The sequence below is a fragment of the Microtus oregoni genome, unplaced genomic scaffold (assembly GCF_018167655.1).
Source record: "Microtus oregoni isolate MIOR12 unplaced genomic scaffold, Mior012 000035F_ref0000213, whole genome shotgun sequence".
Classification (NCBI taxonomy): Eukaryota; Metazoa; Chordata; class Mammalia; order Rodentia; family Cricetidae; genus Microtus; species Microtus oregoni.
Window position 1 is genome coordinate 1352807 of NW_024543094.1, and position 18938 is coordinate 1371744.

Sequence of the window (18938 nt, forward strand, 5' to 3'; positions counted from 1 at the left end):
AAAGAAAAAGTCAGTGTTCTACAGAGTCACACATAGTTAACTCTCAGCCAAAAGAAATACATTACAGAGTAAGTGGTTGTAAATGTTATGATCTATTTATACATGAGGAAGGTGTTGTGAACTGTGGAGCCAGGTTTAAATGGCGTGTATGAGGGCTTTCTTGTTTCTTGCCTTGTAAAATGTTCACAGTTGATCAATTTTTTTTTATTTTTAGATATAGGATCTTGCTATGTAACATAGGCAGACCTTATCCTTACAGCAATCCTCCTGCCTCAGCCTTCTGAGTGCTGGGATTGCAGGCATAAACCATCATGCTACTTTGAAATAGCATTATTTTCAATGTCTTTAAGTAATTGTGAACTTGTATTAAATGGTCCCAAGTTTTGGAATAAATTGAAAAAGATCTCCAGACTCTAGACTAGGCTGTGTTATTTCTTCTCACTGTGTGTATGTTTAAGATACTTTTCCTCTCAGAATTTCAAACTTGATATTAAAATCATAGAAGTTTACAGCTGAAAGGGGCTAGTCTAATACTCCAAGGAAACTGTAGCCTGACAAGTTAAGTGATTTCTCTCAAGGCCATATAGTAAATTAATGGCAGAATCTTGGTCTCTTTTTGCCAAGTCCAGAACATTTAGGAAAAAGAAAAAAAGTTGGATCTAGGCAAACTTGAAACTTAGCTTTCTAGAGGTGATATTGGGACTCTAAAAAGTGATCTATAGCACAGGGCTGGAAAGAGATTTGTTGACTGGTCTGAGGACCCTTACCTGAGGCAGAGGTTGGCTCCTATGAAGTTATTTGGACAGAGGCATAAAACTCCTATAAAGAATATTTTATTATTAGTTGTGTTCAGATATCAGTTAACCAGCAATGTTAGGTAGAGCCAGAGTGTTTCCCAGCCTCAGGGAAGGAGAGCACTTATTCTGAAAAGGTGCTGCCAGCGAATATGTCAGGGAGCTGCTTCTTTTCTGGTGTGTTCACTTCCTGACTATGGGAAATCTATAACAATCCAGATATCATGTGACTGTGCTGGTAAACAAGGTGATTCCTAAGATGAATTTAGTGCCATGCCTAGCTCACACAATAACTACTTACCTGATAGCTGATCATTCAATTCCAGATGATCCGTCCCTTTACAGCAAAAGATCTGTTCAGGGGAGATAAACCCTTCAGAAAGGACTGGGAAGATTTACTAGGTTTCCAGAGTTTTAGCTAAATGGCCTACTATTTAGAATAAAGAGGAAGGTAATAAGTGACTTACGTGGACATGGAAGTAGAGAGGAGTTACAACTTGAGAAGCTAAACAATGTATTACATACAGTTAAGTAATGAGTGTGCATGCCTGTGTGTATGTGTACGTGTATGCATGAGTGTGTGTGTGGTGCTGGGATCAAGCCAAAGTGTATTTTAGCAAGTACCATCACTAAGTTACACTGTAGCCCTAAAGTTTTGATAAACAGAATATGTAGAAAAATTTCTAAGAATATAAACTATCTAGTGTTTGTGGATTTTTTTTTCTCCTTATGATTTCTGATGAAGAAGATATAATCATCATAAAAACCCTTTCTGGATAATAAGCTTTTCTGTTTTAAAAAGCTGAGCTATAGGAGCACACTAAAATACAATAATTTATAGTATTTTACTTTTGGAATTTATCCAAAATCTTTATTTAGGGAATCATATAAAATTGCAAATATGATTATCCCCATGAATGGATAATATTAAATATGATGTAGAATGCATGAGTTAATTTGTAAAATTAATATGGGAGAAGATGAAGGCTCACACCCTCTAGAGTCTTCTGGCAGTTTCTCTTGTACAGATCTGAAAGAAGATGTAAACTTCCTCAGCTTGTTTTGTGGTGTTGTTCTGAGAAAAATTAATTGGTGAGCTTTTAAGGGAATTTCTGATTAAAGTTATTTGAGAAAGACCATTTTAAACCGATAGGCCTCTTTGGAGATTGAAAATTCACTAATACTTTAGATTTTTGAAGAATGCAGTTTTAAAAAGACTGTTTGTCAGGGACCAGCCTCCACAAAAATACCTCTTGCTGGGGTAGTGATACTGGGATGTAGGGATATTAGTAAAGAATACGAAGATAAGAAAATACTGAGACAGAAAAACATTGAATAGTACCAGGAGGGAGTTCCAGTGAATACTGAATTCACCCACATTTAATTTCCAAATGCTTCAAATATCACAGACCCCAAAAGGTAGGAGTAAGATTAAAAAAAACTGCATTAGCATGATACAATAAATGAACATACCAATGAAGGTTGCAGGCTACATCCATAGTTAAACATTCTGTTGCTAGGACAGAACAAGTCATGCTCACACCCTAATTCTTCTGTAGGCAAATCACTCCCTGGGTGGAATCCAATGGTATCTCCCTAAGGGAACTGGAACCTTAGTAAGATCCTTAGACTTTTGTTTGAGGAAGAAACATCTACTTCTATTCCTGAAATACAAGGTCTGGATATTAGGCACACCTGTTGATAATAACCTTGAGAGTAGAACTCTCTGATCTGAATCTAGTTGGGACCTTTGTTTGAAGTAGAAACACCATAACCTTGAAGGAATAGAGGTAAGTTCCAACTCTCTGGCCTTTGGTCAAGGTGAAAGTAGGCTCACATTTTTGGGCCTCCACAACTGATTTCTCAAACTTTTTTGAGTGACGAGAAGGTATATATGTGGTGTCTGAGCAGAGATGCTCAGAAGGAGATGATTCTATTTGCTCTTTATGCAATTGTTTTATGGAACTAGCACAATAGCTGGATGATGGTGGTGTGTGCATTTAATCCCAGTACTCAGGAGATAGAGGCAGGTGGATCTCTATGAGTTCCAGGCCAGCCTGATCTACAGGATAAGTTCCAGGACAGCCAGAGCTGTTACAGAGAAACCCTGTCTTGAAAAAACCAACCAACCAACACACCCACCAAAAAACAAGCAGACAAACACAAGAATCTAGTACAAAATGATTTCCAATTAGCATAAATATAAGGACCTCTCAAGTGCCAGACCCTGTGTGAGGCAGATGGATCATAGTTTCATAAGGTGTAGCTCCAGCCTTGTTGTTCACTGCTCCCTCCGAAACCACTATGCATGAGAACCTAGTGATCATGATCAAGGTGCCAGTAGTAATGAGGCAGCTGTTTCATCCCTGCCTATGCTTCTTCTGTGTAGTCTAGTCTTTTGTCTGAGATTTATCTTCTCCTAAGGATCTCTGACTTTCTTCCTTAGTTTGTGACTTAATCTTCTCATCCCAGCCCTGTCTCTCAAGGCTTTTGAGTCCTTGAGCTGATGCAATTGATCTATTCCTGACTAGTGGGTCAGCCAGATGACTGGCATAGGAATGGTAGCTTTACATTTTCATTCAAGATAAGACGAGGAACGCTCAGCTGAACACTGTATAAAGATGTTTCTTCAAGGAGTTTCAACTGAAATATTTATTAAACATATCTCTACTGAGACTTGAGCTGTATTTTGGAACCAGGCAATGGTAAATTATTCTTAGCTCATTTTGTTACTATATATATATATATATATATATATATATATATATATATATATATATTCCTAAGTGTTTTCACATTTATTCATAGGGCAGGAATCTCAGACAAACTAAAATATAACAATTGCTCAAACACGTAAATAAACTCTAAAATAAACCAACATCTCTTTGCTACCCTTGGACGTTTTAGATAATGTAGTATGTTCATATAGTAAGAGAGGCGAGACATTAGAAGACCAGATATCTTCCCTTAAGTAGTTAATGAGACTAGGAACACTGATTTTTGTTACTGATGGACCAGAAAGACGAATTTCTTTTCGTGTTTTGGAAAGTTTCTACTGACTCTGCTGTTAAGTTCATTTGAGAGACACAACTTCCTAATTCAACAATGTTTTGTTCAAAGTCTTGCAGAACAGAGTCAGGGCTAAGTCATGGTATATGTGCCATGGGAATCTAACTCTTGTTTATAACCAATGTCAGAGATATAGGTGCACACAAAAGAATGTTCAGATTACATCTTTTTAAAATGATTGCTTCATGGAGTAGAAATGGTAAAATATGTTTTGAGCCCCTTATCTCCTGGCAAGTCGGTATAGTTATGTACTGTATTGTTAGAAGTTTGAGTCTCTTTTTCTTTCTTCTAGACACATATGGAAGGGTCCATGGGCCCTTGATCAGTCAACTGAGGCTTAACTCATAGATTCTTAGTGACTTGAGAGAGAAAGTAGACTGTGCTTATGCTATGGTTTTTTGTCCTTTGAATATTAATTTCTCAAGGAGAGAATTCTTTGCTTACCTTGTCCTCAAATGTTGTAACCTATCGTACAGGTCTTCCCTACCATAAAGTAGCAATTTATTTTCCTGGTACTCACCTTAAACTTATGTGTGCTAGTGTACAGCCAGGAGAAGGCATCTAGAACTATAATTTATTAGGTTGTGCTTTTACATACAATACTAAGTTCTTTCAATACAAACACTATGTTATTTTTAGTATGTTTTTATAATATTTTAATTGATATATTTTCATTGTACCAGGTTTCATCAGGATGTCTTCATATAACACATAGTGCACATTGAGTGTACTTCCTCCTATATCCTCTATCTCCATCTTTTGACCTCTTCTACACTTGTCAGAGCCCTTCATTCCTCTAGACAGCTCCATTTCTAACTTCCTGTCACATACACATGTGCGATTTTATTTATCTCTATAAATTCTAGGATCAACAAACAAGACAAAATGTGATTTTTGACCTCTGGGACTAAACTTGCTTACTATGATTATCCCCCAGTTGCATCCACTTTCTGTAAATGGCATAACTTTGTTTTTCTTCGTGACTAAAAATGCCATTGTGTACACATTACTCATTGTTTTCTTCTACTGAAAATAGATTTTTTTCTCACATAATATATCCTATTATGGTTTACCCTTCCCCTATTCCTTCCAGTTCCTACACCACCTATCGTCCCATCTGGATACACCTCCCTTCTGATGCTCATTAAAAAACAATCATCCTATAAATAATAGTAAAGTAAGATAAACCAAAAACAATCAGAATAAACAACATAAACAAGACAAAATAAACAAGAGAAGAAAAAGAACCCAAACAAAAGCACAAGAAACAGATATAGCTGCAGAGATCCGCTTGTTTGCACACTTACAACTTTCATAAAAGTACAAAACTAGAAGCCTTAGAATATATGCAAAGGACCTGCAGGGTGAAAAAGGAGAAAAATAAAAATTAAAGTAGAAAATGATAAAAGAAAAAAGAAAAAGCCCTGACCTGATCTATGAGACAAGGGAAGATGCGGATGTGTTGTTTTCTGGCCTTCTGCTGCTGGGCAGGCCGCCTCTCCTTAAGAGTAGTTTGTATCCCCAATGAGACTTTCTTGGAGAAAACTAAACTTTCATTTGCAAGTAGTTATCAATTGGAGATAGTTTCTGGGCCAAGGATAAGGGCTCGTGTCCAGTTCTCCTTTTTTAGGTCTAGGACTCCATCTGGTACAGACTTCTGTAGGCCCTAAGCATGCTGCTTCAGTTTCTATGAGTTCATATGTACAGTGGTTATTCAGTGTTCAGAAGGCCTTGTTTTGTTCATGTCCTCAGTCCCCTCTGCCTCTTATCCTATTTTGTACTCCTCTTCCAAAGGGTTTTCTAGGCCCTGAGGGAAAGGATTTAATGGAGATATTCCATTTCGGGATGAATGGTTCACAGTCTCTCATTCTCTGTATATTTTATAGCTGTAGGTCTCTATATTTGTTACCATCTGCTGCAGGAGGAAGCTTCTCTAATGGTGACTGAGCAAAGCACTGCTCTGTGGGTATAACAGAATACCATTAGGAGTCATTTTATTGCTATGTTCTTTTAGTAGAAAAGTAGTATTTGGTTTTGTCCTATGTTTCTAGGCTATCTAGTCTCATATTCTTGGTCACCCAAGCAGTGTTAGGTATGGGCTCCATCTTGTGGAATGGGTCTTAAGTCATTTCAGTTATTGATTGTGACACCATTGCACTAGCATGTCTTGTAGGTAGGACACAATTGTAGATAGAGGTGTTTGTGGCTGAGTTGGTAATTATCTTTCTCCTTTGGTAGTGTGCAGAGGTATTTCCAGTACCAGGAACACTAACCCATAGGGGTGAAGCCGTAGGGGTGAAGGCTAGAGGTAGGCACCACCTCTACTACTGTGTGTTCAATGAGTTGTGTAGATGTTGTCTTTGGTAATAGGGCCTTAACATCAGTGTGCGGAAAGCAACTAACTTGGCAATAACCTGAGTTGTTTTGGGGTGTCTATGGGATTTATTTGGCCAACAACTCAATTAGATGCAACCCATTTGTGGTTCTGGAAGCTTCATTTGGTGATAAGAGATGTTCAGTTGGGGCTCTGTCTCTGCCATTATTTGGTGATTTCATTTAGGTCGCCTTTATTTATGTATATATTTAATTAATTTCTACTGTATTAGGTTTCCATACTACCCTCAAATGGCCCTTAATTTTGGTGGTCTTTCCCTCCCTCATCTGTCCTCTCTTTCTTTTCCTTCTCCAGCCTTGGGGTATGTAGTAGTTTTTCAGTTTCTGTGTTTGCAGTCACATAGTGGTGTTGCTGTAACAAAAATAGTGCTATCTGTTGCCCACATACTGTTGTAACAACAGTTGGATAGCAAGTGGGACCTGAAGTTGTCCTTGTCTGTTGTCCACAAACCTGCATGCACCGAAGAGCATGCTCCTTGCTTCTTATACATTTTGTGGGTGCTTGATTTCTACTTTTCCTGTATTCCCTGTTTTGTTATTGTTGTTTGTTTGTTTTTGTTAACTTCCAGGTTCCTGACAATCCATTTTTTCCCTGAGATCACAATACCTTATGTAGAATCAGGAACAATGCTCTGAGATAATCTTCATAGCTGGCAACCTGCAATTATTGTATATATTATGAGCTAATTGCCAACTATAGGGTTTTCACATACTGTTCTGGCAAGGTTTGCATCTATTCCCTTCCACACCCTCATACTGTATCCCAATAACTGCTTTCCTTCACCATGCTCATTCAAATAACCATGGCCTTAAATTTATCTGCCTTCTAGGCCTCTATAGGTCCAATGTTTGGGCTTTCTCCAATTCCTATCTTACTGTTCATGTTCTGTGATTTTTATGTGGAGATGTAGTTAAGATATACTCGAGGATCATTGCCAATCAATTCTATAAATTTCTTTAAGATATTCCTATTCTTACTATATTGTTGCTATGTTTTTCTAGTTTGAGTCTTCAGTAGGTGGTAGTAAAATGCTGTGCTTGCATGACTAAAGTCTGCTCCGTACACCCTTCCCATGGGTCTGACATAGGTATAGGCTTCTTGTCACAAGTGCTATTTTCTATATGGCATGAATGTTGTAACATATTTGGTGTATAAGAGGGAAGTTAAGGAAAGATTGATACTGTCAAGGAACTTTTGCATTGGAGTGTTGGTGAAAAATCAGATAGTCAGCTTAAGCCTGCTTTTTCACTTTCCATTAAAAAGTGGGTGCTATTGTCCTTGGCTTCTCATCAGCCCTCATTGTCCACCATGTTCAGAGAGTCCGGTTTTATCCCATGCTTTTTCAGTCACAGACCAGCTAGCCTTGGTGAGCTCCCAATAGATCAGCCCCACTGTTTCAGTGGGTGGGTGCACCCCTCGTAGTCCTGACTTCCTTGCTCATGTTCTCCCTCCTTCTGCTCCTCATGTTCAAGCTTTGTGGGAGCCTAGCCAGTTTGGATGCTCACCTTCCTAGACCTGGTTGGAGCGGGGAGGACCTTGGACTTTCCGCAGGGCAGGGAACCCTGACTGCTCTTCGGACTGGAGAGGGAGGGGGAGAGAAGTGGGGGAGGGGGAGAGGGGCAGGAGGAGGGGGAGGGAAATGGGAGGCTGGGAGGAGGCAGAAATTTTTTTTTCAATTAAAAAAAAGTGGGTGCTACTGATAAGCTTTCTAAGTCATCTGGCTTAAGACTCGCTCCGACACAGCCAGCTCAGAACCATCAGACGTGATTTCTGGCATACGTCTCAGGAAAAATGATTGGGCTTGCTATTTTCCACTGCAGTTTTCTTAAAGAAAAGCAGACTTTCTTCAGAGGGCTATAAGGAAAATTACATCCCTTGATAACTTGTGAAGGCCGTGAGTGATTGAAGACTTTTCCCCATCCCTTCCTTGATATTTCCTCTGCAAGTAGTGCCAAAGGCCAAGAGATTGAAAACACTAGAGTGGTTTAAAAATCTCCAAAGTATCTCTAAACACACAAACTTCCCATGGTTTTGGTGAATTCTAGCCAGAAATCCTCATACAACATTGCTTTCAAGGGTAGTGTAGAATTATGTAATTCAAGAAGGGGCTTGCATTCAGCGATGAGTTTTCAAAATGTGTTATTCCACATGAAAAGCGTGTACACGAGGCCAAGTTGGTAGTGGGGAAGTTTGAGAGGCTGGGCCTCGCTTGCCATTTTCTGCCTTGCTCCGTTCCATCGAGGACACTGTTCTCGATCTCCAAGCAGCCCGTGACATGTTGCCAGCTGGCAGCCAGCTCCAGCATCATGAGGTGCACTGAACTGTTAGCAGTAGCAAACAGAGCTCTCTGAATTTGCCACAGTATCCTAGCACAGACCCAGAAGGCAGTTGTCTGATGTTACAGAAAACAATCTAATGGCCGTGAGTTAAACTGCCTGGAATGTCTTTTTCCTGTGGGTGATGAAGGCCATCAGCAGTGGTGCCCTTTTGTGGAAGAAGATTTTGTTAAATCTTTTTCTTGTTAAAAAGCCCCAGGAAGGTTTAGTGTATGTGTTCTTGTGTTTGAAGCTGATTCCCTACTAATTGTGCATACCTTATTAGTGACAGAGACAATACTACAATTGTACAGAAATTGTACAGCACAGAAAGATACAACTATGATCTCATCCATACCCCTTCCACTTGAGTATTGGTTATATTCAGTTAGCTAGTGGCTTCTGAAAGTCTCTATGTGTGCTATCTTTGGTCAGATTATTAATAGGACATCACTGCACCAGGCTGGCAGTCTGGAAGCTCAGTAAACACAACCTGTGGGAATGGCTGAAAACTTCCACATGCAAGATAAATTCTAAAATGACTTTTTTCCCCTCTCTTAACACGTGCCTCATCTTCTACACATCTACCCCAAAGACTCAGCTGTAGTTACCTCTTGCTTGTGAAACTTCTCTAACTACTTTGAACTCGCATGTCTTCTTGCTCGTGAAGTCTGCCTGGATAGTTGGGATGTCTAATTCTTTGAATTGCCAATATTCTAGATCATCTCACAGTTTTTGATTGGGAATCTTGCCACCTTTGGTGAAACATACCTGATATATAGAAGAATTTCTTTCCTTGGGAAGGATAAATTTTGGCATTCCGTGGATATAGGTTTGGCTCTGTCCTTGTTCTTGGGGAACAGTAGACACTTACACTTCCTGGCTGCTTCTCCATCAGTTCATGAAAAAACAAGAGTTGTTCATTTCCTGTAACTTCAATTCCTTGAAATAAGAACACTTTAGCCCTGGGTGTTTGCAGCCAAGATAGGTAGTTTAGACACTCCCTGCCATGAAAGTCGTTTGGGGGGTGTGTAGATGGCATCATGCGTTGCATTTTTTAGTGAGTGTGCAATCAAGTGAATTACAAGGTATTGTTTGCAAAACTGGTGAGGGTTAGTGTTAGCACATGAGGGCTTTGAATGCACTAGGAGTTTTCTCTGTGTAGGTATGATAGTAATTATTTGATAGAATGGCCGAAATCAAGTCCCTGTTTCTTATCCGAAACTACTTTATGCAGTACATGCTATAGTTCTCTATTTATAACCTGAAATTGATTTCTGTCTACAGTTCTGAATGAAGCTTTTCCATTGGGAGCATTTCTTGTGTCCTTGTATTTCACCTTGCTTGCTCAGATTCACCCATCACGATTGCTCAGGATGTGCTCCTTGTTGCTTGGCACCATGTCTACTCCTTGTTCAAGCCTCTTCTTTTCTTAACTGCCTCTTCCTTAGGTTCATGGCTAATGCCCAATTCCCCTGTAATATTCGCAGCAGTTTTCTAACTTTCTTACTCTTGTAATCTTCTTTTTTATATCTGTCTGGGGAAACCCTCAATATAATACATGCAAGTATGCGTTTACTCTACGGCTCCATAACTGAAGCATGACAAGGAAGAACTTATCTGGTACCTCAACACATTCACGTGTGTTTCTTGCAGTGCTCCGCTTTTTCATGGTCTGTAGCAAACTATGGAATTCCTTCTCATCCTCTTGACTCATATTCCCCTAAAAAAGTCCAAATCACCCCTTTTGCATGAGAAAGTAGAAGCACTGGGAACTTGCTTGGTGCCTCCCTTCCTATCCATGTGGGAGGCATGTCTACATCCATGCCTGTGCCAGACTTTGCTGACCTGGTTTGCATAAATTTACCCCATGTCTCTCAGTGCTATTTCACCCTTGACAAATAGCACGTGCATTCCCGAGACGCTGGAGAAGTTCTTTCTGAGAGTATAAAATCTTGCCCCATAGGCATTTGTTGATCCTCACCCTACTCCATTTCTTGCTAAATGATTTCATTTATGTGATTTCTTCAGATATATGTTATAAGCAAATGGCTGCCAAGATTTTAACTATAGTTTAGATTTTAATCTGGTTTCTGCTGGTGAAATTTGCTCTGGGAAATCTCACAAAGTTCTTATAAGTATCGGTGTCACCTGTGGCACCTTCCTCTCCTTACACCTGAAGTTTGTAACCATCATACTTAGTCTATTATCGATTTCACTATCTTTCCCCGCTTAACTATTCATTGACCCCATTTTCTTCTGTTCTAACCCACTCGGCCCTTTGTCTAAGACTGCACCATCTTCTGTCATGATCATTACAACAGCCTCTTGTTGCACTGAAGAGAGGTCTTTTTGAAGGACAGTCAAGTCCTTTTCGTGATTTCCCATCAGCTTTCTGGTATATAACTTATTTCCCATGGCCTTTAATTTCACCTGGTCCACTCTTTCCTCTCCTCAGCTTTACTTGTGCTACTTTCTCTCTTCTTGTAGGTCATTGCTCCTCCCAAACATGTCATTATTTTTCATCAACAGTTTACTTCTCACAACTCTATTCAGTACACACATATGAATTCTTCGTTCTCAGCCTAGAAAGCGTTTTCTAAGGGAACTTTGCTGCTTCTCATCCCTCAACTCAAACAATATTAAGACTATGTATTCTAAGATCTCATTATGATCTGTATGCTTTCATTCTAGAGCCTGCCACTGTTTGCCAACATTTGTATCACTATTTGGTTGATATCTGCCACTTTATTAGAATGTAAGTCTTATGTGAATGGTCACTTGTTATTTTTTGTTTTTTCCCATCATACTCAGTTTCTGGAGATACAGTGTATATGTTAGATGGATGAATAAATGTATACTAAGAAACTTAATCAAGGCTAAAGAGATGGCTCAGAGATTGAGCACTGGCTACCCTTCCAGAGGTCCTGAGTTCAAGTCCCAACAACCACATGGTATCTGGTAACCATCTATAATGAGATCTGGTGCCCTCTTCTGGCCTGCCGGCATGCATGCAAGCAGAACACTTACATAATAAATATATAAATCTTAAAAAATTCAAAAAAGAAAACTTCATCTTTATAGTAATTTTAAAGATACATACTAATCATTCTTATTTCATAAATTAAAAACCAAGCCTTCAAAATTGTGTAACATGCCTGATACTGTCCAGGTTAAGTAAAATAGAGCTGGAATTTAATCATCTAGTTTAGTATGTTTGTTGAGATAACTGCTCTTTGGACTGGAGAGGGAGGGGGAGAGGAGTGGGGGGAGGGGGAGAAGGGTGGGAGGAGGGGGAGAAGGGTGGGAGGAGGGGGAGGGAAATGGGAGGCTGGGAGGAGGTGGAAACTTGTTTTTTTTCTCCTTTTCTCAATAAAAAAATGGAAAAAAATATATATTTTAAAGAATTTAATTAGATTAGACATTTTGTTACAGTATCCTGTAATTTAAATTAAAAATTATGTTATCATGTGAATGCTCACTTTAAAACTAGTATAAAAAACAAAACACCTTATAGTTAAATAAACAGAATGTGTAATTGAAATTTGGATATATATATGTTATTAAAATGATGACAGATGACATTTCAATAATCTTGTGGGAAAATATTAAAAGGAGAACTAGCACTATGGTAGATATTAGTTATATAAAGGTGTATATGAATACAGAAAGAAGAGTTCTGTGAGCAGGTTTTTGTTTGGTTTATAGTATTATATAGTATATAGGTAATTTATTTATTTATTGTCATATTCTCCCCTTGCCCAGTTTTCTATGGTGCTAATTTAGTTTTTAAATATGTTCTTATTTAAAATATATTTATTTTTTGAACTTTTTCAAATGATAATAGGGAATATTTATTACGGTAACTCAAAATCTTACCCAGTCATTTTAATATATGGTCTGATCATATTCTGTTAACTCAAGGGCTGCTAAGTATCCACTTTCTCACAGGTGATAAAAAAATTCTTATATCTGCTTGAGATTTCCTTTATATCGGTAAAGATGTTTCATATCACAATGAAGGTCAAGGGAAAGAACAAATAGCTCCTCATTCATTAAGGAAGTTTATTGAAATAAAATTATACCCACACAAAACTTATTGAAGAGGTCACTGATCAAAATTTTAAAAATGATTCTTTGCATTATACTTGACAGTAGTTACTTCACTTTCCATTTGCTACTTTACCATATATACATGTAATAGTAGAGAACTGGTATACCTTCATAGTTAGTTATGCTTCACTGAGAAACCTGATCTCAAAGTCATCTGTAGCTTGCCCTCATGTCTGTTGCAGACTCCCTTCCTGCCATCTGGGAAACACCAATACATTACCCTTGTTACTCACTTTGCTATTGCCTTTGTGAACAAAGAAAATAGATCATGTTGTATCTTTTTCATTGGATTTGTTACCAAATACAGCAGCAACATGAGCAGAAGAAAACCCTGCTGTACTTTTTAAATGCAAGATAAATTTCAGTTCTATTTTATTACCTGGAACTAGTCATTTGAGCATTTGCCTACCCTTTGTCTACCTCCTATCATAAACCTTGATATGTTTTAGATCTTGGACTTAGTAAGAAGTATAAAAAAGGAAAACCTACAATTTCCCCGCTGCAGTCGGCCAGTAAGATGCAACAGATACTTTCTTGCTCTGTGCATGTACTGTTCAGTGCAGTCGCCACCAGTCATGTGTGACTGTTAAATGCTTGAATGGGAGTTGATAGGATTGTGGCTCATCATTGTAAATTTAAATTTTAAGATAACAGCTGTATTGATATAAAGTTCACCTGATTTGTCCTCATAAGGGTATAACTAAGTGAATTTAGAGTGTTCACAGCTGCACAGCCATCACTATTATCAAATTCTGCGAATTTCCATTACCCTTCCAAAAAGTCAAAAACTCATTAGTTATTCCTCATCATCTACCAACTTCTCCAGCCCTATGTAGCTACTATATTTTCGATCTTCAGGGATTTATCTATTTTTGGGCATTTCATATGAATAGAATTATAAAATGTAATCTTTATGTTATTTTCTAACATAAATTTAATAGTCAAATGTGCCCACTGACTACCATAAGAGCAACTGGAGTGAAAGGACAAAAGACTAATTGCTAAGGGGTGATGAAAGTACTGCCAGGGGGCACATGGACAATGAACAATACAGAGACATGGGAAATGAATATGAGCAGGGGCCCGAGAAGGTGACAGACAATTGTCCTGAGCAGCCAAGGAAGTACCTATTCAATATAGAGATAGGGCCATACAATGGCAAAGGCTTGGCAGTATGGTGCTGTGCATAGGAAGAGATAGGTTCCATATTTTTTTTTGATATGTAGGAGTGGAGAAAAGTAAGAAAAATTCATGTTGTGTTGGTGATATTTTAGTGGAGGCAGAAGAGACAAATTCTGTGGAAGAGAAGAGACTAAAGCCAATTGAGAAAGAAAAGTGCTCAAAGGTACTACAAAGGTCATCAGAATAGATGTAACACTTGCCAGAGTAGAGAGATGTTGTCCTTCTCAAAAACAGTGGTTAGTGAAGGAAAAATCAGACGAGTTTACAGAGCAAAGCTTACTCTGGAAGAAAGGAAACTCAAAGAGCTTGTCAAGAAAGAACTGATTGGACAGTTGGAGGGTAAAGTTTGCTTTCTCTAATTACACTAAAGTTACATGTGGGGGAAAGTGGGTGCAAAAGATCTCGAATAGAACTGGGCTGTTTGGCGGTGAAGCTGCTAGTCTGAGGGTCTGTCCACCTGAGCCTATCCCTAAAGAGCAGTTGGCAGTTTTACATGCTTAAAGCAACGTGAGATCCAGACTCATCTTGATGTGTCAGTTTTCACTACTGAAGAGTGAAAGTCACCCAAAAGTTATGCATGCTATCTTTAAAGTTGTAGCTCCAATTCTTATTTCCCCTTTCTTCCTTTTTCTTCCCTTTGCTCCCCCTCTTTCCTTCCTTCCTTCCTCCCTCCCTCCCTCCCTCCCTCTCTTCCTTCTTTCCTTCTTTTTCCAGGTGTTACGGCACACATCTTTAAAAACTAATTTATGTTTATTTAATATGTATTAGTGTTTTGCCTGCATGTATGTCTGTATGAGGATATTGGATCTTGTAGTTACATACAGTTGTTAGCCGCCATGTAGATGTTGGAAACTGAACACTGACCCTCTGGAAGAGCAGTGAGTGCCTTTATCTGTTGAAGCATCTCTTCAGCTTCTTTTCAATCAGTTGGGAGATGGAGGCACAGCTTGAGGCTGTTGCCCTCAGCAATCTGAAAAGAGCCTTTATGAGTCTTGACTCTTGTAAAACAGAATCTTTGACTTTGGTGCAGAAAGAGTCAAATCTGAAACTGAGTTGGGGTTTATTAACAAATACTTCAGAATAGTTATTAAGCACAAGAGTTATGAGAAAGTAAGGTACTCTGGGAGAAAGTAGACACACCCGAGTTTCACCCCCCTTTTCTCTTCATTGGTTCTTCTTTCTCAGTATAAACAGTTGACTTTCTGCCATACAAAGTTCTACAAGGAAAAATGGAAACCAAAAAAACCACAAAACTTTGAAATATCAAAAGTCAATCTACAGTGTAATGAGGGTAGAATTTCCAGTCATGAAACAGTAGCCTAGCATTTCCTTACATTGTCACTTTTCCTCATGTTGTAGAAGGTAGAAGTGGTGTCAGGAAGAAGTTCAACAGTCTTAAATGAAAAAAATGCAGTTATAAGATAACAGATATGCACTAGGTTGCTATTGAATTGATAGATAGCATCATTTAAGTATATTAAATTTACAATATAGGATTGTCAGGAATTTAAGCTAACTATCTGATCTTGCCCATGTACAGACATACACTTACATATGTATTTCTTGTACTTTTTTTTAAAGGCTTTTAAAACCAAGGACGGCTATCTTGTCATTGGAGCAGGAAATAACCAACAGTTTGCTGTTGTCTGCAAGGTAATCCATAATCACCAAAATGGGTGGATGGCAGGATCAGCTGTTCATTTTGTACAAACTGAGGGAGAGTTCAACTTTGCCTGACAGTGTTGCTCAGCTATAACTACTTCAGTTTCCTGTGTTAGCTCCTGAGAGTACACTACTTGATGCAAATGGTGAGAAGTAGGTCTGGTAGACACTCCCCTTTCTTCTTTGTTTCCTTCCTTCCTTCCTTTCATTCTTTTCTGCATTTTGTATGTGTGCATCCAAGTTAAGTATGTGGAGGTATCCTGCTGCCTTGTGGGTTCTGGAGAATTTTTGTTGTTGCTTTCGTTGTTGTTGTTTTGTTTTGGTGTAGTATCTCGTTTAAATAAGAAGTTGTAACTTAAAAATTTCTCAATTAAAAAAATTTACATTTTAATTAAAATATAACTGTATCATTACTTTTTTCTCCCTCCAACCCTTCTCAATCCCTCTCAAATTTATGGCTTTTTTTCCTTCTTCTTACTATTTTCTTATTATTGTTATGTTTATATTATATATATATAGCCATATATATATATATATATATATATATACACACACACATGTGTTATATACATAACTTTTCTAAGCTTTGGAGGGATTTTTAGTCCTGGAACTTTTTTCCTTTCCACTCTGCCTCCCCCATTTTTCCCTTTTCTCTATATCATATTTAATTAGGCCCATATATAATTGAAGTGTTTGCAAATTAACCTTATATTGTGCTAGCAATTTTACGGCTTTCTTCAGTTACCTTTGTTTAATGCATAGATTTCTGTGAAATTCATGCTTAAATATTTTAGAAGTTAGAGTTATATTAGAAATGTTTCTAAAGCTTTGAAATACTTGAGCCAATTTAGGTTAGGAATACGCCAAATTTTCAACATTGCCTGGACAGTTTTTAATGTTTTCATCTTTTCTCTCAATTTTAGATCTTCTGTTTTAAGACTTTTTAAAAAGTAAAGTACAGAATTTTGTAAATTTCAAAACATCACATTAACTAATTTAAATCCATGAAATATAAGCTAGTTAAAATATATTTGTTTTTATTTCTATTTTTCTTGCATACAAACAAATGTTTCGCCTATAAAAACCTTTTTTCCTGATGGTGAGAGGATTAGATTTTTACCAACTATGTGACCATAAGCTTCCTGTCTTATTAAGGATTCCTGAACTCCTAAGAGGAATCACTTTCATTATAGTATTTAATTTATTATGTACAAGAATTATTTATCATGATCCTTCCTTTGTTTGAGAGGTTAGCAAATAAGGAGAGCTAAAACCACAACAAAGAGGTGGGCATACCATAGGAAAGGTGACAAATGGTGATGGTTCCTGGCTCCCACTGCAGGAAGGGCTGGCATCGCTGCCGTGGGAAAAACCATAGGAAAAGTAAAAGTGGCCATGGTTCTGACTGCAGGAAGGGCTGGCATAGCTGAGGGTGGAAGGAGGGAAGCTTTTATAATAGTGACTCAGGGAGTGTAGAGAAAAATTGATTCAAACATTTGATCTGGGATCAAAGAATCTTTATTATAAATGGTCAGCTTTAAAAATATGAACCATACGGGAACTGTTGCCTGCGAGGTCATTTACGTACTCTACAGAGATGGAGGCTGCAGCTCTACTCTAAACAACTACAGATTTGCCTTCTGTGCCATTTGTCCAGAGCTGCGCTCTCTCTCTCTCTCTCTCTCTCTCTCTCTCTCTCTCTCTCTCTCTTTCTCCCCCCCCCCCCCCTCTCTCTCTCTCTCTCTCTCTCTCTCCCTCCCTCCCTCCCTGTTCCTCTCCTTCTCCCTCTCTCCTCAGGTTGACATGTTCTTTATTATTAACTTTGCTTTTTATTTTTTGATTCATTACTGCTGATTACTTTGAAATGTTTAAGTGTCTTCATAAATATCTATAAGAACACTTTTTGGAAAAAGACTTCTATTTCAAAGCAGAATATTTGCCACACATTTTAGTACTAAAATATGACTTATTGTTATGATATGCTTGCACATTGCTTCAAAAGGGAAACTGTCATAGGCCTTAGATAATGGCATACTTGACTTTGATTTTCCCATATGTGAGTTAGGAATGATAATCCCTGCTATGAGCCGTCAAAGCAGTGCCTGTAGAAATTCTGAGACCTTGGAGGAAATGTGTGAAGGTTTCCGTGTTATGTAGGTCATTTGCTGGATTTGCTGAGTGAGCACTACAGTTTGATCAACTTTTTCAACCTTTGTAATTTATGTTATCACATGTAAATTTGAACTACACGTCTTTTCATCCAAGTTAAGAAAAATCTTTTTTTATTTCTACTTGAATACAAATTCTCCTTTCTTACCAGTAATACATAAAGAATTATAAATGTCTAATTCTATTTCATTCACACTTACCTGTTAGGGATGGGCTTGTGCAAACTAGCCTCACAAAGTGAACCTAAGTCAAATTCTCTAGGAAAGTCACAACAACTCTGCCTCCTAGGAGGGAGGTGGCAACTGTCAGTGAAGTGGAAAGGTTGAATTGGATATACTGGTTGACTAACATGTTTTGAGGAGGAGCCCTATCAGGAAGTCCTTGTTTTCAGGGACCAGAGTCAGAGCAAAAATTCAAGGCTTGGGGTCAGAAACGTACCACTGTTTAAAGTGGGTCTTGGTTTATGACAATTTCTATTTTCTGCTTCCGAACATGATACAGAAGAGCAGGGAAAGTGAGCATATGTAAGCTATTTTAAGCTGATTGATGCCAACATTTATGACTACTTCTATTTGAAGTATATTGACATACCTTTTACAGTCATTTAGACTGATGCTTTCCTTCACTGGGTGCGGAATGCACTGGTTTTCAACTTCAATATTCATAGAATCTCTGCTATTCACATTGTCAAAGATTTGCCTTTGGTGTGTTTTGAGGTAGGGCATAGGAAGCTTCAACTTTAATAAATTCTGTACTTGATTCAGGGGCAGGTGGTCTGGGTATATTATAGCATAATTCATAAGGGCTTTACGAGTCATGCTTTAGTCAGGTAACCACCGGTGAAGTACTCATTCCTTTCTAAGCATCTGCTTCCGTCTGTGTAAAATGTAGATTGTAATATATAACTATTCCAACATGTAGGTTGTGGCAATCATAAAGGTTAGCTACATAAGCAAAGCACAGCATGCTCCTAGCTCCCAGGAGGCACTGGTTAACTGGCCTCTAAAATTCTGAGTAGGTTAATTCTCATTCTAGGACAGACACAGATGACACACTTGCCTCTGCCCCTTTCACATAGCCCTGTGTTAAGATCTGCGCCCTTAAGACAGGGATTCTGTTTAAAGACCATGAGAAACAGTAGGAGAGTTTAAAGACGATCAAAATTCTAAGTTCTTCTAAGCTGGTAGCACATCTACCAGGTTTTGTGTCCAGGCCATGAAGCTGAGCTTCACAGTTGCT

The 18938-nt window shown here is 38.3% G+C and overlaps 1 protein-coding gene across 1 annotated transcript in view; it reads left to right on the plus strand.

Moving 5' to 3' along the window:
* Window positions 1–18938, plus strand: part of Sugct (succinyl-CoA:glutarate-CoA transferase) — a 674235-nt gene that overhangs the window by 243538 nt on the left and 411759 nt on the right. The window contains exon 10 of the mRNA XM_041630811.1: window positions 15450–15521. Within this exon, the coding sequence (XP_041486745.1) occupies window positions 15450–15521 (72 nt within the window). The remainder of the gene's footprint in view (window positions 1–15449; window positions 15522–18938) is intronic.